General features: G+C 56.3%; 1 protein-coding gene across 1 annotated transcript in view; it reads right to left on the reverse strand.

The window, feature by feature from the left end:
* Positions 1-25,796, reverse strand: part of Slit3 (slit guidance ligand 3) — a 245,361-nt gene that overhangs the window by 193,730 nt on the left and 25,835 nt on the right. Inside the window, exons 2-4 of the mRNA XM_069994000.1 lie at positions 25,030-25,101; positions 22,427-22,498; positions 2,300-2,371 (exon numbers count right to left, since the gene is read on the reverse strand). Of these exons, the coding sequence (XP_069850101.1) occupies positions 2,300-2,371; positions 22,427-22,498; positions 25,030-25,101 (216 nt within the window). The remainder of the gene's footprint in view (positions 1-2,299; positions 2,372-22,426; positions 22,499-25,029; positions 25,102-25,796) is intronic.

Raw genomic sequence — 25,796 nt, forward strand, 5'->3', positions numbered from 1 at the left:
GCGGCCTGGGCACAGCCTCCCTTCCCCCGCCCCTTCTTTCTCTCTCAGAACTTGTGGGGAGTTTAGGACGGTCCGCTGGCTAGCATATGTTCAAGGCAGTAAAATCTCTCTCTCTTAATGTTTCGGGACTGGGATCTCGGATAGAAGCCTTGGCTTGGGCATGCGCATATCACCAAACCTACAAGTTCACAATGCAGAGTCAGCTAGGGTTCACGAACACCTCTCTCCTCCCCCGCGCCCCCCCCCCCCCCGCAATCTCCTTCACAGTGAATCTCATGAGACCCCACAGAGAAGGAAAGCGTGGAGCCGGGGGTCGGCGCCAGGGCCCCGGCTTCATTTTTGGACACCTGCTTCCTTCTCTCCGCCGAGCTCCGGCCTGTTTCCGGAGGGTCCTCGGCAGCCCGTCCCCCCGCAGGGTGCAGGGCTCTGTGAGCCCCGGGGAGGAGGGCAGGGGCGTTGGGGAAAAGCCTGCTGCACACCAAGTCCAGCAAGAGGCTGAATGAATGGATGAGCCCTACGTGGAGGGACAGCTAACACAAGAACCAAAGCTTTCCGGGTGAGGGGCTTTCGCATCCTTGCGTCTATTACCCCCAGCCCCCGCCCCGTTCGGCCAGCGCTCCCCGGGGGCCCATGTGTGCATGGCCTGAGGCCTCGAGAAGGACAGACACCAAGTGAGTGGAACCGCGATCCTGCAAAGCTCGGCATCCTTTCTCTCCTGGTCTCCCCTCCTCCCCTTGGGAAAGGCGACTGGCAGCAGGTGGTTAGAAGAGTCAGCTCCCGCACATCTCCAGCTCCGGAAAACCCACAGGTGCACCCCGGCATCCTACCCGCACCCCATTTCCCAAGGTGCACCGGCAGCTCCCTCGTAGGGTGGGGAGAGGCGGGCAGGGAGGGGGTGGGGGCTCCCCTGCGGGAGATATATCAAGGTACAGCAGGGAAGGCCTTTAGGACCCAAGCCAAGAGCTTCCTGGCCGCTCAGAGATCCGTTACCGCCACCTGCAACGCCCACCTGACGCCCTGCAGCCGCCGGAGCACACGCATCCAGCCCTCGTGCCCCCCAGAGTCCCCCCTCCCCCCCAGAGCCTGCCCTGCCTGGAAACGGAGGTGAGGAGGGGGGGTCACTCACACTGCCGTGAGACACGACTTAAAGCACAGGAGAGAATGCGCAGCCCTACACGTTACCATCGCGCCGTGTCCTTCGGGGGACCGGGGCCTCCGGGCATCTGGCTGTCACTGGAGTCAGACCCTAGCTGAGGGCTGACCGCACGGGGAAGGGGGAAGGAATAAATCAGGGTGGTACCTGGCTCACCCACTTTGGGTGTGTTGGGCACTGCACCGCGTGCCCATCCAGGAGGGCTGTTTCTAGCAGTCACCCAGGACGACGCCCAGATACATTGGTGGGCGTGGCAGGGACAGAAGCAAGCAGGACTACCAGTCTACTGGAACCCTGCTCATGGTGGATGGTTCTGTGTGTGTGTGTATGTGTGTTCACGTGTGTGCATAGAGACACATATGTACATCTGTGCTCCTGACTTGGAAGATCATTCGAAGGGCGCACACTGACATCTGTTTGGTGTTTTCCAGTTCTTTCCAGAACCTCCTTGTGTTGCTTTGACTGACTAAGTAGGCCTTAGACCCGGCCACAGAGAGGGAGCTTGGACCATGACACCAGGGCCTCACTGGTAATGTTAAGAGCCTTCCACGCCAGAGGTCTTCCTGCCTGTCTGGCACCATTCAGATGGTCAGCAACCTGGGATCAGGCACACCCCGTGACCCCCAGAGGCCACGAGGACCGAGAACCCCGGCCTGCGTCATGGAGCCGTGCACGGTGGGGAATCAGGACTTGCTGACAACGCCTGCAATGTGAGCCGCCATGTCCACCACCACCTTCACCTCCAGCTCTCCCGTGAATCAGCGCACAGGGGACTGCCAGCTCCTCCCCTCTGTGATCTTCTGAAATACTCTGGAAGCTAAAACAAAACCCGAGGAGGCACGCATTCCTTTCTCTACCAAACCACAGACCTCGAGACCCGGAGTCCTGGCAACGGCAGGAAGCGAGCAAGGACACGAACCGTTTCAACAGTCACCAAGGCAGTGAATAAAATACCCTCCAAAGGCTACACGGGCCTCCACGCCACGTCCTCCACACCGCCGGAGCCCCGGTCTGAGCCTCCCTGCCAGGGCCTCGCTGGCAGGCTCTGTACGTCACAGGTGCCACACACACGGGTGGCCCTGGAGCAGCACACCAAAGTCCGGCAAGGTCCAAGCGAAAGAGCGTGAATAAGTCAGCTGTACTCACAGTCTGGTGAGCTTCGGTGTGCTCTGGAAGAGTAATTCTGGAAGAACCTGGAGCTTATTCTTATTCAAGCGCCTGCCGGGGGAGAGAAGATTGGAAAGACGTCAAAAAGAGCATGAAATCACACGCAGGCATCAACAATCAATCCAGGACCCCCAGAAAGTCTGGACCTCTGTGTGTGTGTGTGTGTGTGTGTGTGTGTGTGTGTGTGTGTGTGTGTGTGTGTGGTGTGGGTGTCTCCCTATGCTACCCTGGTAGAGCCGACGGTGCAGCCGGGCACGGAAGGCTAAGGTCAGTCCTCAGCACAAACCCCGCGTGCATGCTGTGCTTCTCCTCCTCTGTCCCAAGTCTGAGACAGACATCAGTAGTGGATCGCAGCACATTTCCCCCGACCAGGACCGCAGACAAAACTTTGGACCGTGTCTCACCACGGGTGCTGCTGCGGAGTTATCACCGGGTGATGGTGATGGGCCGCCATGTGAGGCATAGATTAAATACTGGGGAAAACGTTCCAAGTTCTCCGTGCGACTGACACTGACAGGAGCAGATGGCAGTTGCTATAGGAACGGAGCTGAGGGCGGGTGTGTTACCACGGGTGGAAGGATGGGGACGCAGTGCCGCGCCTGCCAGGCTGGCTTTCTGGGCCACGGCAGGGCTGCGTGCGCCGTGACCCCGCCGGCCCTGGGCGGGGGGGGGTGCTTCTGCCTTCTGCATCGCTTTCTCCACAAGAGGTTTCCCGAAAAGCAAACATATTGATATCACAGGACGCGTCCATCTTTCAACCTCCAAGTTCAGCCTTCTCCTTTTCCTTTCAAAAAGGACAGGAAATGTCTCCACGGGTCCAGAGAAGCAGCGAGGTGTCCTAGGTATTACAGAGCGAGCGGGATACAGCCAGTCCTGAGGCCGGGGAGGGGAAGTGTACCACGGTAGTTTCCCTGGCGCGGTCCCCGATGGGACCCCGGGGTTGGGGGCCCTGGGTGTGAGGTGTGGGCCCGTGGAGCTGGCCCCGCGTGGATGCTGGGCCCATGGAGCCCAGGGACCCTGAGGCTTGGTGACGCCCCGAGTCACCTAAGAGGCCTCTGGGGTACAAGGCCAGAGGGCCCGTTCTCTCTCATCGGCCCCGCGTCCTTCGGTCCCCGCGTTTATTTCTAGCCTGGCTAGCGCAAGGCACTCTCCCTCTGCACGGGAACCCGAAATCACTCTGTATGCACACGCCTCACAGCCCCAGAAGTTTCTAGAGCAGAAAGAGAGCCCTTGGCAGCCTGGGTAAGCGTTTCCAGCTAGAATGGATGGAATATGTCTGGTTAGATGAGCTAATGGTGTTGCCCCTCTCCCCCCTGCTCCCTTCCTCCCAATCACAGAGCTGAGAAAGCTGAGCAAAGGAGAAGTGAGTCGGGGCCGGGTTCAGGCGCGGTACACGGCCCTCCCCCCAGGTGAGGCCAGCCTGGGTCAGCTGACCCCCCGTCTGCCGTCCAGTCGAAAGCCTGGCACGAGTCACACCCAACTCCCAACTCCACGGTTGGCAAAACTCCTCCGGCCCCTCGGCCGCCGTGGCAGGGCAAGGGCGTGCGTGGGCTAAAAGCCCCAAACCAGAGTCGGAGCTAAAAATAACGCCAGGCCGGGCTCGGAGGCCGCGGGAAGGGAAGGAGTCATTCTCATCGCGTGGCCGGCATTTGTGGCTGGACCAAAAATAAAAACACCCAAATCTAGCCGCTCAGGCCTGCGGCCCGTTGGACCCCGAGCAAGGATTGTGGGGTGGCCTGCCCGGGCTCTCCCCCCCCCCCCCCCCCAGGCCTCGGGGCCGTGACATTACTGCTCAGGCTCCTCCCAGAGGCCTGCCACAGTGCTTCCGGGCTGCGGGGGCCTGGTGAGCAGGCCGGTGTGAGCGTGCACCTGGAAAGCCAGCGGAGGCTCAAGGCCATGCAGGACACACTTCCGGGGGTTCTCCACAAAGCGGGAAGAGGAAGGGCAATGCGAGGTTCTCTTCTGGGAGGCAAAGAAAGGCCTGGCCTCAGGCCACAGCTATGGGGCCCGGCCTGTGCCAACTGCCGCTCTGTGACCCTTAGGCCAGAGGTGGGGATCTCTGGCCACAGTTTAGGCCGGGAGTAAAACTAGAACGCAGGGCTGTAGGAAGGCAGATCTGAGGAGGTCGCAGACAGGAACGTGGGCTAGGCCGGGACAGGACAAGGCTCCGCCAGGAATCCCCTCCCTCTTCCCGAAGAGCCACAGCACCTTGCAACATTCCTGACGGACACAATGGAGGAGCCTGAAGGCCAAACCCCGTGGGCTGCTGAGTTGAACAGTCATATTGCTTTTCCATCTGTACTGGGAAGTGTCAGAAACAGAGCCTCGTCTTTGTGGGGCCCATCCTGGGCACACATGGGTGGGTAAATACAATTAGAAGTGCTTATGACTTTGTTGAATACATCCAGCCATCCATTAATCTATCCATTCAACTCTCCATCCATCCAACTATCCACTCATGCAACTATTCAAACAGCCAATGGTAGATTCCTTCACACAGCCACCCTGTACATCATTCCATCCACCCATCCATCCATTCAACCAATCATCCACCTACCCATCCATCCATCTGTCCATCCATCCATTCAACCAATCCATCCATCCATTCAACCAATCATCCACCCATCCATCATCCCACCAACCATCTACTCACCCACCCATCCATCCATCCATCCATCCATCCATCCATCCATCTATCCATCCATCCATCCATCCATCCATTCATCCATCCATTCAACCAATCATCCATCCACCCAACCAATCATCCATCCATTCATCCACCCATCCATCCATTCATCCACCCATCCATCCATCTGTCCATCAGACCATTCAATCAACCCATCTAACCATCCATTCAACCAATCCATCCATCTATTCAACCAATCATCCCATCCATCCATCCATCATCTCCATCCTTCCTTCCACATTTCCAGTTCTTTTAGAAAGAAACATATAGAGACAAATAAGATACACTCCCTTTAAGAATGCATGTCCACCAGATACCAGTGGTTCACACCTGTAACTCTTGCTACTCAGGAAGCTGAGCTCAGAGAATCAAGGTTGGAAGCCAACCCAGGCAGACAACTCTGAGAGAGACTCTGATCTCCAACTAAACCAGCAAAAAGTCAGAAGTGGGGTCATGGCTTAAGTGGTAGAATGCCAGTCATGCATGACAAAAACTGAATGACAGTATGAGGCCTGGAGTTCTAGCCCCAGTATGGACACCAAAAAAAAATTCCATAAGCTAATGGAGGAGGGAGAATGGGGAGTGAGTTCTAGAGTTAGAGCATGCGTGTTCCCGAGGGGCACTGCTGTAGTAGGAAGGTGATGATATAGCACAGGACCCAGCTGTGCAGGGCCCTCTCTTTCTCGAGAGGTCTGTGGATCTTGACCAAGGATCTGGGCTTGGCTTTTTATAGAGGGCTAAGGAGCGACAGGAAGGGCGCTAGCCAGGGAATGACCATCTGGTTTGAATTTTCAGATGTCCTCTGCAGAAATAGTAAGCGTGGTTTGGACGAAGGTAAAGTTGGAAGCAAAGACAGCAGTTAAGGAGGCCCTTGGGTAATCAGTGTGGCTCGGGGAGGAGCTGGTGACGGCCGACGGGGAACAGCGTGTAGGAGACAGACGCGACGGGGCTTTGTCCGAATGCACGGGAGGTTGGAGGGAGCTGCGGGGGGGAGAAACAGATCCCGTTTAGGTCACAGACTTGCTGAAATTACAAACACATCGATAAAGGAAGGGTGCGTGCTGGGGAGTTAGAATTTCCATACTGTGCAGTTCTCTCCAACGTGTTTCAACAACTAGTCCTCGGGAATGATATGAAGTACTTGTAGGCCTGATCTCACTGAACCCACTGGGGGCCAGCTACACACCCCCAAATAAGAAGGCAGAGGATCTGGGGGCTCGCAGCTTTCATCCTAGCTACTCAGGAGGCTGAGATCTAAGGATTGTGGTCCAAACCAGCCTGGGCAGCAAAGTCAGTAACACTCTTATCTCTAAGTAACCACCAGAAAACCAGAAAAGTGGTGCTGTAGTAGAGAGCTAGCTTTGAGCAACTCAGGGACGGTGCCCAGACCCCAAAGTTAAGTCCGTGATCGACACAAAAATGTATGTATTAGATATTACTTATATCACGTATTATGTTATCATGTGTATTACGTATACCATACTATATATAATATGTGTTAGAGACAACACATATAATACAATATCATATGTTCATCCCATGTATAAGGAGCAAAATCAACCCTAGCTTTGGCCTAGCGACACTTGCTTGACGTCTGCCAATTCTGAAGGCTGGTTATTTTCAGCATGTAACCTCATAGCAACTTAACCACCCAACACCACCCCCAAAAAAAAACAACCCTCTGATGATCCAGGACACCTCTGCTAGCCTGTGATGATCCAGGAAGTCACCTCCATTAACCTGTGATGATCCAGGAGGTCACCTCCATTAACCTGTGATGATCCAGGAGGTCACCTCCGTTACCCTCTGATGATCCAGGAGGTCACCTCTCTTTCCATCATCCGCAGCTCTTGCTCAAGAGCAGTCCTTCCCTCCCTGAAGTTGCTCACGGGAACCCATTTGAAAAGTCCCCAGGAGATGATTTTAGGGCACAGCTCACTGGCTTCTCGGGATGGCCGTGGGGCTTCCTGGCGTCTCTGGAGGACCCCTTCAATGGCGGCGTTTACGGCCCGCCATGCCCCAAGAGCGCAGAAATACAGATTTATTTCTCCTCCACCAACGGCTGTGTTGGTGAGCAAGGCAGGAACACATGAACTCCAAAATCTCACTGGGCCCGGCCAGTCAAGGCTGGCTCTACCTTGCTTACGGGGCGTGTTCATCTTGTGTGGACATCTTGGAGAACTCGGTCTCCCTGGCTGCTGGGCCAGGAGACAGGGGCACACTGACTCATCGCCCTGTGACCTGGAAGCGATTCACAAGCGTTCTGCGCTCAGACCAGTGCCACGTGACCCAAACCTAATTACAAAGCAATCAGGGAAGTGTCAAGGAAGTTAGGTGAATATCTGGCAAGGCTCTCATAATTACCAACATGCCTTCAGCAGCAAAGCAGTAATTGCCTCTTCTTTCCTCCCTCCCTTCCTTCCTTTTCTCCTCCTCCCTCCCTCCTCTCCCTCTCTCTTTCTTCTTTACTTCCTTCCCTCTCTCTAGCCCTCATTTTCTCACGTAATTCTTCCTGCAAAGGCTAGGGTATTTGCTATTTGCTAAGGATCAAATATATGTGCTGTCTCACTGTGTCCTTAAGTGGCTCTTAATGTAGATCATTGCTACACGGGGCAATTGAGCCACAGAGAGGTGACAGAGTTTCTCCACTGTCCCACAGTTTATATATAAGGCTCCAGTGGAGGCCTCCTGGATGCCAGAGCCCACAATTTGATTCCCTCTGCCATTCCACTTCCTTGCTCTCTGGGCCCTGGCTGACCGGAGGGCTGCTCGACAAGCCCGGAGGGGGGCCCGGTAATGAGGAACATCTGTTTGTGTCAAAACTGGAGGAGCTGAATCAAGGCAGACTGGGAAGCGGAGCCTGTGCCTGTTCGGCTTCACTGTCCAGACCCCGTTCGCTGGGATCAAAGGCCCAGAGAGCCAGAACTGGAGCGGGGAGCGGGTCCCGGGCCATCTATTAGGAGCATCTACCCTGACACATCCGTCTATTCTGAAAGTCCTGTGTGTGGTCCTGGCATGGTCTCATAGGCAGTTCCAGGAGCCTGATGCATGCAGTTCTAGAAGACTCTGGGCTTTCCCAGGACCTCACCTCTCAGGGACCAGCTCAGGACCTCAGCTTGCAATGAGAACATCTTCAATCCCTCTGGAACTCTGCTTATGCCTCACATTACACCAATCTTCCTCCACCTGCATGGCTGTTCAGGGAACTCAGAGCACATCGATGGCTGGAGCCTGCCTTGCCGCTGACCCTTGCCCTGTGAGCAGCCATGTGCATGAACGTCTCGCAGCCAGACCCTGATTTCAGGAGAGGAGCAGGGAAGGGGAGCAGGGCTCAGGGAGGTGCATCTAAGCAGCTGCAGTGGAAAACTACAGACTGTGCAGAGAGTGAGCCGAAGGGCACCCAGAGTCCTCTGGCCTCAGGGGTGCTGATCTGCAAGGCCTGGGTCTGCCTAGAACAATACAGGAGACAGCGAGGCTTAACCAAAGCCAGGAGAGAGTGAACTGGGGAGCCCGCCCCCCCACATTGTTTATGGAGCTAAGTTAGTTATGTTACAACTAGGATGGGAGAAAGCACTTGTTTATTCATGTGTGGGATGTGCGTGTGAACATGTCATTCACACACACACACACACACACACACACACACACACACACACACACACACACACACACACACAGATCTTAAACTGGCAGCTGTGGAGGTATCCAACGGTCAAATTCTGGCAATGGCTTGAAGGTAGACGAGAACACTTGCTGATGAATTAAAAGCAAGTCGTAAGGGATCCCAGAGTCAGGCAGAAAGAGAAGGACAAAGTAAGGTAGCGCTTCAATAGGTACAAAGTAGTGTGACCCGTAGACACCAGTATATGTGAACCAAGCTTTGGGGAGAAGACCGGGCAGTGGTATCAAAGACCAGGAATCTAGATGTAGCCACCGTGGAGATGAAAAGAGAGATGGAGGAGGAGTGAGCATTCGGCTGTGGGTCACAGAAGCCATCACAGAGAGAAAGGAGGTGTGTGTGGGGGGGGGGAGCCACCCGGATGCTGGGAGGGAAAAGGTCTGTGAAGAGAGCGTGGCCGTGTGGGAATGGAGCGCCGAGGAAGGCGTGCACGCTGGTTGGTTGGTCTGTTGGTTACCCCATCCCACACACCCCAGGCCCCCGTCGAGTTTCAAACCTCTTTGACCTACACAGGTAGAAAAGAGACAGATGCACAGGGAAACACTCCATCTGGAGAAGATGTCAGAGAGGGCGCTGCCATTCAGCACAAAGCTTCGGGAAGCGCTCTGCCTAACTCGACCCTGTTTGAGCCCACTGACCTCTGTGCTGTATTCTTGCTAAGTTCAAAGTGGGAAAGGGGGGCGGGGAATGTCCCGACAGCGGCCAAAGATTCAAACGTTCTCCCTGTGAATGGCGAGTTCCTTGTCCATTTCCGAGGGAAACACTCACACACCTCGAGATCTGATAAGGATGGCCTGCCTGCCTCCCGTGTAGCCCCTGCTCGCTTGGCTAGATTGTCTACACAGCCAGCCAGCCAGCCAGCCTGAGCTATCTCTCTCAGCCTTCTCAGGCCCCAGCCAAAGAACGCAACGTAATTATCTATGACCAGATCCCGTCGATAACTAATTACAATTTTATTTCTCGGAGCATTTCCTTCCTGGTCTAGGTCCAATCCTTTCCCCCCTCCCCCATTCTTTTCTTCCCAGAGAAGGAAAATACCTGGATATTATTAGAACTATTGGGTGGAAAGGAAACGGGGGCAAAGTGGAAAGGAGGTGCCTTATGGATCGCGTTAATGCTTTGACCCACTCAAGTCCTCTTTAGCTAATTCGTGTGTGTGTGTGTGTGTGTGTGTGTGTGTGTGTGTGTGTGTGTGTGTGTGCGCGTGTGTGGTTTCTATGCTTCCCAGCCTGTGAAGGACTCTTTGCTGGTAGAATGGTTTAGGAGCCCCGCTCCCTTTCGTCACCCCCACCTCGGGCAACGGTTCCCCTGCCCACCCCCAACCCAGGGTCCCTTCCCAGCCTGGCGTCACAAACCGAATCCCAGATGTTCACATAGCGAGCAATAAACCAAGGGCCCGGCTCTGCGGGCTGAACCCGTGATCCTCACAAATAGATTCCAGGTGTGTTGGCCTCTGGACCACCATGGCTCATCTACATACACACACACACACACACACACACACACACACACACACACACACGCACACACACACACACACACACGCACGCATGCACACACACACACCACCACTGGTTCCATCCTGAAAGGAATTCCGCGCCATCTCCAGATGTGAACCTGGCGGGGGCTGAGACAAAGCTGGTAACTGGACAGGAATGTCACGGTCCTTCCACGGTCTCCAGATGGCATCCCAAGGTCACAGTGATCAAAATGAGGACACGCGTTGTTATTCAGAATCAGCCCGGGCTGGGGTGGGGCGGGGGAGGAGGGAGCAGGCCAGCTAGCTCTGTGTGGCCCACACTTGTCGCCGTCCAGTTTAGCTGCCCTCGGCGCTTCCTGGGCGTTAAGGTCTGAACTACCCCATCCCTGGTTCATACGTCGAAATTGCCCAAAGGGAGGTGTGAGAAGGTGGAGTGCTGGGGTGGTGCCCCTTGACTGCCTCTCCCACCACGTGGCCTGAGGATGCAGCCGGGGTCACGGGCTGTTGGGTCTTCCCCTCCTTTGGATCTGTGCGAAGGAACTTCCTGCTCCTTACAAGTCCAGTCTCTGGCGTCTTGTTACAGTCCCCGGCCCGGCCCTGCCTGTGGTGGACGAAGACACCGTACAGCTCCGTCTGTTGCATGCCATGCACACAGCCCTATCTACCTCCGTAAGCCGTGGAGGTTCAGTGCTTGTTCAGCGAGAAGAGAAACCAAAGTCAGGTCTCAAACCAAGCCAGCAAGTCCTGCTTTTGCTCACAGCGGCCCGTGGAGCCGCAGACTTCAGATTACTGTCTCGGAAGGACAGAGGAGTCCAGCCTCGAGGGACAGAGCAGCCCTGTGGGGTTCGAGTTCCAGCACTCTCTCCCTCCTTCCCTCCCTCTCTCACCCGCCTGCCTGCCCGCCGCCTCTGGTTCTACATTTCCCAGCTCCAGTCATCGTGCACGCGCACGTTAACACCTCTAAGCCTCTGTCTCTCCATCTCCGCTCCCCGGCAGCGGGGCAGCGGCCCCGCTGTGCATGTGTGAGTGGCTGGCAGGGCGCAGTGTGCAGCTGCTCAGTGCTGAGTGGACGCCGGGGAGGGGCAGCCCAGCCCAGCCCAGCCCAGCCCAGCCCTGCCCGCCCCACGCAGCCCTCCTCGACAGGGCACTGCCCGGTCCCTTGTAGCCTGGCAGCCTCCGACTCCGCAGAGTACTTGTACGTGAAGGGGAGCTGGCCCATCCTCTGTGAGGAGATTAGGCCGGGAGCCAACCTAAATAGAGGAACAGACCCAAACGGCTGTCCTGATTAGATCATCAGCCAGCGCACCGGGGCTGCAGCTCCAGGCCTCTCTCCCCCAGGACAGGGTGGACAGGGAGGGTCAACCTGCAACTCTGCAGCTTTGGCTGAGAACCAAGAGGGAAAGAAAAGGCCCACCCCGGCCCCCAGCGGCGGAGGACGGGCAGGCTGCAGCGGCTCCGCTCTTCTCCAGCGCTCACAGTGCTTAAGACCAGCCGTGCACGACGGGCAGCACCGCGGGTACCTGTGTGTTTTCAGCGCCTCCGGACTTGTCCGGATTCCTCCAACCCCAGCCAATTAAGCGCCGATCTCCTTCACCTATGCAGGATGCGGGCTCCGCCGGGCAAACGTGAGGCGCTCTCGCATGCTCTCTCTTTCTCTCTCTCATTCTCCCTCCACCTGCCTATCTCTTATCTTTCTCTCGTAACTTCCTCTAAGAATAACTTCGGGAAGCCTAGAAAAGGAACAGGGCAAGGGTAGGAAAGGGACCCCAGAGTAGAGGAGAACAGAGGTGGAAGGAGTTATCAATAGAGACGGTAAAACATGCGTACTCGGTGGGAGAAACCCATTCCAGTCTCAAACCCACTGTCTCCTGGCTCATCAAACCAATGCTCCCCATGGGAGGCCGCCACCCACAGGACAACCACAGCGTCCGGGCCTCTGCCCTGCCACCCGGGCTCCCGGCCAATCACATGTCGGCAGTGACCTGGTTTGTGGGGACTCCGTTCCTCCCTGGCACTGCTGGGGACTGGTTCTCGTTGGATCCATGGTGCTGCATGACAGTTTCTGGCTTCCCTGAGTACTCGGAATACAGAGGCTCTGTGAACCTGCCCCACGCAGCAGGCGGGCATGACGCGAGCGCCAACAAACCGGGTGGGACTGCAGCGATGCTAGATCGCCGTCCAGCCAGCGCCGGCCGCGGGAACAGAGAGTCCAGGACGAAGGCAGCGCGACATCACAACGCCACGAGAGAGTCCGTTAGGCTCGGGATGCGTGGGCAGCCACGGAAGGTGACGACCAGGTACTGTCAGACCCTCAAGGAAGCCCGGCGTCTGCCTCGGGTAACCAGCCGGCACATGGAGTTGCGTGCGGTGGCGTGCACACGTGTTCCGCTCTGGAGGGTCGTGACTGAGACTCTTAATCGAGAGGCTGAGGATCGGGCAGGGACTGAGATACTGGACACTGTTCACTAGCACATCCTGGGGTCTGTGGAGGCCTCTACGCGTCCACGGCATCTCTGATTCTTACACCGACCTCCACGGCCGCCGTCCTCCGCTCACCTTGTCACCGTGTCCTCCTTGGTGACCATCCGGCACAGAGCCGTGAGGACTGTGGACGCTCAAGATCAATTTGCGGAGTATTGATCTGATCTCGGGTCACAATTAGAGGTGACAATTACTTGTCAGGTTTGTCACGAGAGGAAAAAAAAGATCCTCCCGGATCTAATGATTTCCTTTGTTTCTAGCTCCAGAAACAGAAACTATTGAAAAAGAGAAAGCAAAAACGCAAACGGCGTGGCGCCAGCTGCCGCACTCACACACAGGGTGGGGCGGTGGAGCAGCAAAGCCGCGCCAGAGCCCGGTCCTGGCGCAGCGCGCACGCGCTCGGGAAAGCAGGGCTTGCAAAGGCTTTCTCAGTGTGTTGAGATTCTCGAGGAGGGCTGGGCAGAGCCTGGCTGTCCACCCCTGTCAGCACCCTCAGCAGCCCAGACCCAGGGTGAGATGCAGACAGCCCCCGGTTAGTCACAGCCTGGATCGCCAACGCGGCCAAAGCAGGAGCGTCCTGGGGGGACCAATAAATCCAGCGGCGTGGACTATCACAGACACGCGTAAGTTCAGCCTGGACACTCGGTACCCGTGCTTGTTTCCCACAGGGCCTTCTCCGGGAAGCCCCTGGCCCGGGGGGGGGGGGGGGGGGGGGACTAGCGTCTGACAAGTGACGGGCCGGCAGGAAGGCTGCTCTTGGGAAGGACTTCCCGCCATAGCTCAGACCCACTGGGGAAGAGCACCCAGGATCTCCGCACCAGGCCTGGCCCAGAGACGGCCAGGCTCTCCAGGATCCCAGGAACCGGTGACGGCTCCTTTGGTGGGCGGGTTGTAACACCTGATGTCACCAAATAATAACCCCTGCGTGTGTTCAATGGTGGTGGTGGGCGCTGGGGACTGGGGCAAGTGGGAGTTTGGCTGTAGAACCGTGCGATCTCATGGTGGGAAGACAGATGGGAAAGGCAGTGTTTGGGGGTCCGGAGGGTCACCTCCTGAACCACTTGCATAGCCCGGCCTTCCTTTCTCCTTGAGCTTTGAAGAGAGACCTCTGCAGATAAAAGGGACTCCGAAATTCCAGAGGTACAAAACGAGTCGCTGTCAAATAAATCAAGCAGGAAAAACACCAGCAAAGGGCTTGCTTCTTATCTCCCCCAGGGCCGACTCAGAGACCATTTCCGCGGACAGGCCGGGGAATCTGTCTTCCTCACTGTCTGCAGGCAGAACTCAGACGCAGAGGGGAGCCTGGGGAAGGCTGGGACAGGACTGGGGGAGGGGGAATTCCCGGCCCCTGGAGCCCGTCCACGAGGGATGCGGAATCCCGCCCCGTCCACCACCAACTGCTGCGTCTTCAGAAGACACAGGGGTGAGGAGGATGCCAAGACCTTACTCTGGAGGTGGGGGAGCTGGGTCCTCTGCGTCTGGGGCCCCTCGGCCCCTCTAGTGAGGGGAAACACCTTAGGCACCCACGGAGTCACAGGACACAGAGGGGGGCCAGTCCCAAGAGGCAGAAGGACCCCGAACCCCAAGACCAAGAGCGCTGAGCGGGTTTGGCACAGACAGGACAGGCCTGACCGCTCCTAAGCCAGTATGAACTGACAGGCTCATTCTCTCCCGGGTCTACGCTCGCTTGCATCTCTGGAAGAGGCTTCGACCACCAAATCACGTCCCCACGTCCGAAACCACACGGCCACCGCGCTTGAGTTCCCCATGGGTCACACAGTCGGTGCTCTGCTCACACACGGCTCTGGTGTGGCCGGGGTCTGGGGCCCCGGGCGAGGCTGGGCAGCAGGCCGTGGAGACCTCCTGAGCTCTTGGCCTGCCTTCCCCTCCACCAGGCCAGCCTCCAGCGTTCCAGCCGCCGCGGCGGCGGTGGCTGCCCGAACTTGGTCTCTCCACGGAAGCCGGGCATCCCCAGAGAGGCCCGAACGCACACTTTCTCCAGTGACCGCGACCGCCCCACTCCATCAATTATAAATGGTGCGTTTGTGCGCCGTGCGGTATAAAGTTCCCAGTGTGCACACATCTCAAATAAATCACATAAACGTAATTACAGTTCATTTATTTAGTACCTCCTGGGAGAGGAACCCGGCCATGCCGGAGAGAGACTCTGGGACTGAGAGGAAATTGCTAGAAGAATCTTGGGGAGAGAGTCGGAAGCCAGGAGCCAGAAAGACCTTCCCTAGAGGGGACCTTTACCATTTAAGAGCGATTCCCTAAACTCGCACAGGCGGGAGACAGAGGCTGCAAACGGGAGCTGCTGCGAGGGGTAAGACTGCTGGCAACAGAATGAGGGGTGTGGGCAAAAACCTGGGGAGCATGGGCTGAGCTGGGGCTGGGCTGGGCTGGGGCTGGGCTCAACAGTAGGGTTGGGACTTAGGTAGCAGGAAAGAGACACCCTGAGTTTTTAAATCTCCACTGAGGGAGAAAGAGCTAGATCTTAAATGCGTGATGAAGTTACTAGTGTGTTGTGAGTCAGACAGAAAGATTTAGAGAGACAGAGAGGAAAATGGGATCGATTCCCCACCCCCACCCCCACCCCGGACACCTGTGCCGTAAGTTCGGAGCCCCGGAGCTGGTTTGAATCCATCTGTTGAGCATCCAGCATCCCCAGCCGCCCTGACATTCTCGGGATAAACTGCTCGACAACGCACCTGTAGCGTGTGCTGGTCCCCAGCCACTGGTCCGCTGTCTGAGACCAAACAACAAAGCGGAATACTCGAAACAAACATTTTTACCAACAAGACAGATGTAAAAGCGCCCCGGAGAGCCTCTCTTCCTTCTCCTGCTCCCAGGGAATCTACTCATCAGAACCTGAATTACAGAAACGCTTGCTCCTATGTTGTGATTTACTCAGAGCCCCGCCGTGCTGAGAGAATGAATCTTGGGTTTTGAAGCACTGCTCAGGACCATTTCTCCTTCCCCACTAACGGCGCTGGCCAGCAATCACGAGTTTATAGCTCATTATGCCAAAGCAAAACACTCTAATAACCTAATCAAACATTTAAAATCCAGCTCTCAGCCACGGCGCACGCAGAAGTGGCTCTCTCTGCCCTCTCGTTAAAGGTCAATTCCCGGTTTTTATTCCAAACTCCACATCTCTGAAGAGTGTCCTCCCCCCTGACAGAGAGAGGAATGCACAGAGTTCAAACCCCAGTGGACATACTCCTGGCCTTAGAACCATCCTCCTCATACTCTGAAATATGAAGACCGACTATTCAACTACAGTGTTCTTTCCCCTCCCCTGAATTCTAGCAAAAGTGCGTGTAGATTTAAAAAAAGAAAGGGTAGCAATGGTGCCCCACGCCTATAGTTCCAGCTACTCGTGAAGCAGAGATGGAGAAGGTCAAGGATCACAGAGCCTGGGCAAAAAGTTCACAAGAATCCATCTCAACAAGGAAGCCTCATGTGGCCGGCAGGGCATGACTGTCCTGCTAGCTCTGCGGGAGGCCTAGGTGAGAGGATCGGGGTCTGAGGCTCACCCCAGGCAAAAAGCAAGAAAGGGTCAGACCCCGCCTAGCACATCCAAGGCCCTGAACTTGCTCGCCGTCTCCGGACTTTCCCCCGGCCATTGTGGTGTGTGCTTACTGGAAGGCTGGGTTCAAGGGCTGGACATCTGGGGCTGGAAAGCTCCTGTAAGCCCGTGGCATTCGACCCTGACCTCCAGAATGCGAATCCCAAGCATGGGCACGGGACGGGGCTCTCTCTGTTCCCTGTCCAGAGCTCGAGACGCCGCCGTGGGTTTGGGGACGCAGTTGGATGCAGATATGCTCAGAGGAAGATGATCCTAAAGATGGCTGGCTGAGCAGTTTCCCAGGAGCTGGTGACCCATCTATCTTCCTTTCAGTCACCCCCGGGCTTCTAAGCATTTATTCTGGGCTGGACGCAGCCCTGAGCAGTTTCACGGATGCTGTCCGAGAATCTCCACAACTCTAGGGTGGTTAGGTGCTGGAGCTTCACGGTTCCCCCCGAGTTCCCAGGCTTCCTCCGGGCTGGCCTCGGAGTGATTCCCTGTTCCTCTCGGCCCCACACCTGGCCGTCCTGAGCCTGTGGCTCTGTGCATCCTGCGGGGGGGGGGGGGGGGGGGGTGGCTCTCCACCAGGCACCGGGGAGGGAGGGCAGGAGGGAGGGCTGGGGCGGGGCTCCCACTCCACCCTCATGCCTTGGGAGTGTTGGTGGAGCTGTCGTTGCGATCCGGCTATCGTTTTCACTTTGCTGCCATGGTTTTATTCCCTTTCCTGAATTCCTGCGGACGTGAAAACACGCAGACCCCCAGACGGTAGACGGGCAGCACGAAGGACTTTCTCCCACGTTCTCGGCACCCAATATTTACGCTCCTGCTCCCCCATCCCATGGCTGCCCTTAACCCGAACTGCCATTCTTAAGGTGTGCACAGAAAAAAAAAATCTATTCCAAAACAGAATTTAAAGAAGAAAGAAATGAGGGATAATAAGCCGATTGGGAAGCATCTGTCAGAAGTGAGCTGTGGGCAGCTCCCACCCACATCCAGACGGAGCTGTTTTTCCACGGACTCACAGTCATCTAAGTGCAGATACCACAGGCGACAAATCTGACAAAGCAAGGCCTGTCCATAATTCACAGTTAATAGCAATGGCCGGGCTTTTGATGTGGTGAGGAATGAAAGGAAGAAAGGCCACATTCACGGGGCGTTCGGGGGTGGGGTCCCGGAGCCAGAGCCGTGGGCGTGAGCCACGTGGCACGCACCGGTGCAGGCGAGGCCGGCCGGGACCCCAGCCCGGAGGGGTGCCGGAGGTCCTTTGCAAGAATGTATTTGCCACACACCGGAGCTTTATTAAATAACCCCGTGGTTTAGCTCTCAACTTTTGAAACACTCGTGGGATCCGGCTCAGGGTGGAGGCCGGTTTTCCACCCTTTGGAAGAACAGCAAACTCCAAGGAAGCTCACGTTTCCAAAACCTCGTGCGCTCCTCCCCTCTGACAGGAGGAAGTGGGCGCCTTCAGCATCTGTCTCCTTCCGGTGCCCCAGGACTATGTTTACTTCACCTGGCAGCTGGATTCGGAATAGTCCCAGATTCAAATCCTACCACGGGAAGTTACTTTAGCTTTCTGAGTTCCAAATTTTTGCCCTCTATAAAATGGACAGAATAACTTCTTTAAAAAAAAAAATTTAAGACACATCTGTGAAATCTGTGATCATATCAATGTTCAAGAATACAGAAAAAGAGAAGTATCTCCTATTTGGTATCTACCATTTTAGACTCAATAATGACTTCCATTTTGCTGTATGTTTGAATTCCTCCCTTCTTCCCTCCTTCCCTCCCTCCCTTTCTTCCTTCCTTCCTTCATTTTGGTTGGTTGTGGGTCTTGAACTCTAGGCCTGGGCACTATCCCTGAGCTCTTCAGCTCAAGGCAAGTGCTCTACCACTGGAGCTACAGCACCACTTCCGGATTTTGGAGTCGTTTATTGGACATAAGAATCTCATGGACTTTCCTGACCGGGCTGGCTTTGAACCACAATCCTCAGATCTCAGCCTCCTGAGTAGCTAGGGTGACAGGCGTGAGCCACCGGCTTGTTTGTATTTCTTATGGAACCGAGGTCCCTCACCATGACAGCACTCCTCTCCCAGGGGTACCGGGGGTCTTCGGCGACCCGCAAGTGCTCGATGTGAACCACGCAGGCCTGGCATCGCTGCGTGTCCATCCATGCTTGGATTTCTCCGTTTCTCCCCAGCTTTAATGTTATAGATCGCTTTCCTCAAACAAGGCTTCAGTGAAGACACTGAACTCAGCTGTTTTGTCCGAGTCTCACACTATTCCTTGAACACTTTACACACATTCAGATTGGGTCCTGGGGGTCCAGCCAGGCAGCCAAGAGGAAGAAAAGGGAAGCCACCAGCGGCCACGAGGCCATTCAATGACCTGAAGACCTTCCCGGGCTTCCACCTTGCGGAAGGATTCGCTCCCAGAGCCGTGGAGGTGAGCATCTGAGCGGGTTCCATCTCTGGGGCTGAGGCGGATGCGAGGCCCGACACAATTGCTTCCTCTCCATTCCTCATGGCGTTTACATCTGCAAGGGCCACTCTCTGCACTGCTCTGTGGCCTGATGGGAGCTGGGGGGGGGACCATGCAGGGTCCTGGAGCAGGACGTGGCTTCATGATCCTAACCCGCCCCTCACCTAGACCGTCCGTCCACACTCTCCCCTGCAGCCTCTGGCACCTGCCGTGTGGTAAGATGAGGTTTAGCCCCGGAGGAAGCCCAAATGCCTCCCGAGTGGCTGTGCGTTACCACTGGGCATCGCTGCCAGCAACGGGCGTCTATTGGGCTCAGCCCCTTGTGTCCCGGCCATTCTGCTCAACGGTCTGTGTCTTCTTTGCAAAGTATCGTTCGAATCTTTTTCTCCGTTTGGTGTTTGCGTCCGTCCTCTTACTGCGATTTTTTAGAAGTTCTTCTTGTATCTTATATACAAATCTTTAAGCGGGTGTTTTGTAAACATTTCCTCCGTTCTCTTACCTGTGGCCCCTTGCAACACGGAAGTGTTCAAGGGAAAGAAAGTCAGTTTTGTTCTTTCCTGGGTGGAGCTTTTAGAGTTGTGTCAAGCACAAGTTCCAGAACATTTCCCGCATATCATCCCCCAGCCGTTGAGCTGTACTTCTCACACGCAGGCTTAGGGGCCACGCGACTTAATTTTGTAGACGGCACATGGCTTGTGTGTGGACTCATTTTTCAGCACACGGAACTTCATTGTCACAGCACCGTTGAAGAGGTGATTTCTTTTCTCCTTCCACTGAACTGTATTTGCACCTTCATCAAAAATCAGTGGATTCTGTTCACCTGGGCTGTTGCACACCCCGATGCGTGTGTACACTGGCTCCCCCACACCACAGTGTCCCAGCTCTGAAGAATTACAGTAAATCTTCAGGGTAGATTGGTAATTCCTAAACGACTGTTCGTTGGGATTGCACTGAGCAATATTTCTTCCGAAATGACTTCTTATAACTTCTTTCTTGGATTCTTCACTCCATCTTCCAAACTCTATTTTTCTCTAGTTATTCAACTTCTGAGATTTTAACAATTGTGATTGATGTTGTTGTTTATAAATATATACACACACATAAATATATATAAATACATGTATGTAAGGTCTGAAGCCTTATAACTCTTCTTGAATAGCTTGCCTGTTTAGCTATTGTCTCTTTGTGGGTGTCTGTTTTTGCATACTTTGTTTCTAGGGAGAATATGAGGTTTTATATTCGTCTTTATTTTTCTAATAAAAACAACTTCACATAAACTTCGATTGTAATCTTGGTTGCTTATTTCTTAAGTCACAAAAGTGTTCCTGGAGCTTCAAAGGGAAAGAGATACATACATCTATAGCTACGCATATATACATCTATATACCTTCAAAGTTCTTCCAGGCTATATCACAGAATATGATCAGTAAGGACTAATCTATTCCCAAACATAGACCCAGGTAAGGTGAGCCAGGGGGCTAGGGGAGGCTCAATCCATTCTCAAGTTCCTGTTCACAGCAAATACAATGGAAGGAAGTCCTGGTACTGGCATGTGCACGCACACACACACACACACACACACACACACACACACACACACACACACACACACACACACACACACACACACACACACACACACACACACACGTACGTCTCCTTGCTACTCTGGGCGGCCTGTCCAGCTCTTACTCTAGTCCAGCTCCCTCTGCTCATCTTTCTCCGACTCACTTCCGATGGAAGGTGGTGCTGGCCAGCCCAGGCTGAGTCCGGCCCCTCCCTTGGCCGGCGTGGAGCCTGACCTTTCCTGCTGCATGAACGTCACAGCCCAGGGGGTACGTGTGGACAGGACAGCACCCTCTCCCGCATCTCCAGCGGGGAAGCCTCCCGCGCCTGGCCCTCCTACCCGTGGGCTTGGTGCACACACGCTGCACGCAGATGCCGGTGTGTGCAGATGTGCGGATGCGGGTCCACTCAGAGGCGTGGTGCGTGTGCACCGCAGGGAGCGAACGCCCTGCAGGGAGTGATTCCCACTGAGGCCTGGGACTGCAGCCTGGTGGACGGAGCCCAGGGCCCGCACCTCTCACGCCACGTGGCACCGACTCTCCCGGGTTCCGCGTGCGGGAGAGCGGGAGTCAGGACCACGCTCCTCACGTGCCTGCCGCTCACGCAAGCGCTGACACCGGGCAGATGCGGCTTTGAGCCTCCCCTCCCCCGTGACATTCACCTCGCTGCTTGTCCCCTCCCCTGGGGAGGAGGCCCTGGCCCTCGTCCCCATGACCAGATGCCGTGTTGGAACGTCACAAGGCCCAAAGAGCGGACAAACGCACAACACTAGCCCAGCCCCGGCGTCCAAGGTAGCCCACTAATTCCTTTCCACGCCACGCACGGGCCCCTGGGGATTGTTCTCCAGGAAAACAGGCTCAACAACACTTTTCTATTTTCTCCGTTTCTAAATAAAGACGAAGAATGAGGTTTGAGGAAGCTTAAAAAAAAGAATCAAAGCCTGGTCAAAGACAACCCTACCTCCACAACCGTTTACGCTGATGAGGGACTCATCTCCTATATTTGAGCCAGTCAGAGCAAAGAACATGGTACAGTTCAACCCAGGAGGAAAACAACACACAACGGGGCAAAGCGCTGGGCTGGGCAGCCTCGCCACGGGAGACAGGTCCCTTCCCGTTCCCACGGGGCCAGGGACACACACACACACACACACACACACACACACACACACACACACACACGGAGCAGAGGACAACCAGAGCCACCACCACTAGTGTGACTACGGCTCCCACATCCAGATGCTGGGAGCTGCTGACGGTGATTAAGGAAGGGAAGGTGAAGCTCCCCCCTTAGCCCTCTGAGCCATCCTGGTCACCAAAGTGACCCGGGGTGTTCTGCAAAAGCACTCATCCTTGAAGTAAGCGGAGCCTCCTTCCCCTCCCCGCCTCTCCCGCTCCTGCCCGCCCCCCCCCCCGCCACTGAGGCAGAACCTGGGGCCTATTTTTAAACCACTGGCAGTGTGTTCTCTCGTGGAAATGTGTGGGTTTTCAGAGACAGGCTGAGGCTCCTGGGAAAAACAGGCATGCGGGAAGGGAGGCTGAGCCCACTTGCCCATCCGCCCCTCCTCTTCTCTTCCTCCCCCACCTCCTCCTCCTCTTCCTCTTCCTCAGGACAGAGGGCTCTGCTCTGCTCTGCTCTGCTCTGCTCTGCTCTACTCTGCAGGAGCAGCCTGAGCAGAGAGCAGCCGCAGAGGCGTGGGGAGAATCTTCAGAGGCTTCCAGGACAGGGGTAAGGAGGGAGGGAGGCGGGACTGCAGGCTGGGCCTCCTCAGGCCTGGGGAACACAGGAACCCCTCCCCGTGACAGAAACGGAGACAGCCCCGCCCCGCCCTGCCCGTGGAAGGAGAAAAACAAGCCCCAGATGCAAACCCCAGCATCTGAAAACAACAACAACAAGGAACTATAAGTAAGTGGGCCTCTCTGGGATCCCTAGAACACGTGCGCAGGGGGCGAGCGGCGCCGAGAGCAACGTGACCGCGCGTGGTTTCTTTTTGCTTTTTCAATAACATCACAAGTCCCATGGACAAAAAATAAAACCCAACAAACTGAAAAAAAAGACATCTCCCCCCTCCCCCTCCCTCCATCTTCCTCCCTGCCCCCCCTGCCCCCACCCCACCCCGCAAGGCTGTCTCCAGGAGGCCGGGAGGCGGCCAGGGTGCACTCACAGTCGCTCCAGCTGCTTCAGGTCCTGGAAGGCGCCTCTCTCGATGACGCTGACCTGGTTTTCCTCCAGATGCCTGAAACCACAAGGCACAAGCGGGGTCAAGAGCGGCCTGGGGCCTCCTGGGGACGCAGCCCCCTCCTGGGACCCTCCGGACCCCTTCAAGGGAGCTCAGGGTGGTGGGATGGGTGGTGGGACCGGATGGCCCCGCTCCGGGGCTTTCCCTGCCCGCATGCCCGTACCTGACATAGTTTCGCACGCCTCTGTTGTAAACATGCTCCCAGCAGATGTCCCTCCCCTCACCAAACAGTGCTCGGCATGGCCCAGAAACAGGAGAGGGGGTAAAAAGGGCTGACTGCACACACACCCGGCCAGCCTCTGCCATCCATGCCCACCACGCCCTCCTCCTCCAAGGACTCAAACACATTCCGTGGACCCCCGCCTCCTGTGGGGGTCGGCCGATGAGGGTTGGAGAGGGGGCTCTGGGGGGCACGCTGGAGGGGACCCCGAGGCTGTTGGTTCCAGCCCTTCCCCCTGCCAGGCGGCCTCAGGGTGGCACTGGCCCTGGAGGGAGAGCTGTGCCAAGTTCAGCTAACTCCTCCCCGGACCGTTCCCTGATGCCCTGGGCAGTAGCAGCTCCCTGTGGTCTCTAGCCCGGGAAACCCGAACCACGTCTTCCTGAAATCTCCTACGATTCTCGACTTGGCTCTCCTGGTTTGCCCTATGCGCACGTCAGCCTCTCGGAAAGGCCTAAAGCGTGGCCCCCATCTGCAGAAGTCTGGGCCCACAGAAGACCCCACGAATCATTGCCATTTGACTGCAGACAAGAATCTCAAATGACTGGGCCGTGAAACTTGCATCGGGCCTTCTAAGAAGCCAGCAAGAGCTGCCTGCAGGCCAGCGGGGGCCACCCCCATCTACTGGCCAGATGGCTGAGGGCACAGAAGGGCCGTCTGTGGCCGGAGTCTGCGTTCATTCACGGCATTCTGGTATTGTTTAATTTCAACACTGGACCAGAATCGGAAACAGCCCGGGTGAGGACGGCCAGGCGGGGTTTGACTCTGGGACTTCCCCATCTGGGGCGAAACTGGCCCCCCGCACTGCAAACACAGCAGAGTCCTTCGATGGATTACTAAGAGAGGAGGAGGCTCGGCGAGACGCGGCCTGGCCTGTCTTCATCCAACCTCACCCGCCCGCCGGCCCCAGTCGGCGGCTCCGACAGCCAGGGGCGCAGGTGCACACCGTGGAGACCTTCCCGGCTTTCCTTGGTCCCGCCACGATTGTAAATAAGGGGCAGAGAGAGGAAAGATGCCGAGGAAGGTTTAAGAAATAATGAGGATAAAGAAGACTGCCCAGACTTCCTCAGCGGAGAACAGGAGGGGACATGCTGTCCCAGAGCTGGGATGCTTTATTCGTCCAGCTCTCTCTTCAATCCAGCAATCCAGCCCCCAGAATACAGGGCCACTTCAGCCTGGAGCTGAAGACAAAGATCACCAACCCCAGCGTCTGTATTAACAGGACTCATAAAGTAGGAGTAAGAGCTTTTCTGGCATAGTATACCCTAGAATAATATATTTTTTTTAAAAAAGAAACCATACCAATTAACTGAAAAGATAAACTGCAGTCCCAGGACTGTTGTAGACCCTTCAGAGGATACTGCTCTGATCGTGTGTGAGGGATGTTCAAACTCGCTAGACAGAGTGGATATGGGGCAGACATGGAAACTGCCATGTCTTCCAGTCTTTCAGATGCCACAGGAAGAAGATGAGAGGATGTCTTTTGACGTGGTTAGAGAATGGAGCTTCTGTCCCCTAGGCTTGGCTGGTAGAGAGCTGGCACCAAGAGTCCACACCACGAAGCAGACCAAGTCTCCAGGTGGCAGGCTGGGTGTACACTCACACTCGCGACTGATTTGGGAAGGAGGATTCAGTGTCTCCTCCCTCTGGTACCCCTGAGCATCTACCCTTTCTTCCAGTGACAAGTCTCGGAGACGCATCTCACCTCTAACAGACCCAGGGCGGGGGGGGGGGGGGTCTTGCTTCCCTCTCCTGTCCATCCCCATCTCAGACCTGCTACCTGTCCGCACAGCCGTGAACATTCAGCCAGAGCCGTGACCTGTCTGACCCTCTCCCTCCCCGCTCCCCGGACCTCTGGGAAGCCCCTAGATGGATAACACGCATCCTGACTGCTCTGCTGATGCGGGGTGGCAGGGGAAGCCATCCTCTCCAAGGAAGCTAGCGAGCTCCTCCGCCTGACGCTGCTGTCCTCCCAGGAGCCCGGATGCTCACGTATCATCTGTCACCTGCCATTCTCCCTGTCACTAGAACTGAGCTCTGGCGTCGCTCTTCCGGGCTGGCCAATCCAGCCGCAGAATTCGACACTGTGTCCAGTTGTGCATGGGAATGCATGACTGTAGAACGTGACAGTGTCCAGTTGTGCGTGGGAATGCAGGGCCGCAGAACGTAACACCGTGTCCAGCTGTGTGTGGGAATGTAGGGCTGCCCAGCCGCAAGTTCGGGCTGCCCAGGACAGGGAGTGTGATGTCGGGGTGTGGAGACCTTCTCACCGGGCCGCCGAGCTGACCGCTACAGAGCACGGGCTACTCACAAGACTCGGAGGTTCTTGAGTCCAGCGAAGTCTGTCTTGGTGATCCTGGTGATGTTATTTCTGTCCAGGTCCCTGCAGTAGAAAGCAAAGCCAGGCCAGACGTTGGTGGGTGGCACTCACCGGTGTTCATCCCAACCCTGCATAGACTAGAGGGGCTGGGGTGGCGCGGGAGGCGAGTCCGGTGATGGGAGACCCCTGGGCGCGCCCGGCCAGCCGCGGGCTGCGGTACAACAAGCTCTCCCTTGTGCCCAGCAGATCTGTTAGGTTTAGCTGCCTCGCTCCTCTGGCCTCTTCCGCCAGCAACAGACCCGCCTCGCGATCCCCTCCCCAGCCTGTGGTTTCCAGACCTCAGCAGACACATGGGCGGGGACCCCCCCCCCCCCCCGTGTCAGGGATTCCCACAGTGAGCCCCGGATCCAGGCCCGATTCTCAGACATCTCCAGCTCCCTCTGGACACAGGGGTCCCAGGAATACATGCACAATTTACACAAACACCCCCTCCTATGCACTGGAACTGAGAACTACTGGGGCCTGCCGGAACCCATCTCCTCTGCAGAGCCAGCCGACCAGGAGACGTCCCGGGTCTGCGTCCCGCACGCCGGAAGCCAGATGCCTCTGTGCTTCGACGGGCCAACCGTCCCACCACCTCCCCTGTGAACCCCCTGGAACTGCACCTCCCCTCGCTCCAGACCAGGAGAGCCCAGGCCCTCTGCCCGGCGTCGAAGCCGGCTTTGCTCTCTCCAGATCACCACACGGTGCCACACAGC

This window comes from Dipodomys merriami, unplaced genomic scaffold, assembly GCF_024711535.1.
Source record: "Dipodomys merriami isolate MVZ:Mamm:240054 unplaced genomic scaffold, mDipMer1.0.p SCAF_44, whole genome shotgun sequence".
NCBI lineage: Eukaryota > Metazoa > Chordata > Mammalia > Rodentia > Heteromyidae > Dipodomys > Dipodomys merriami.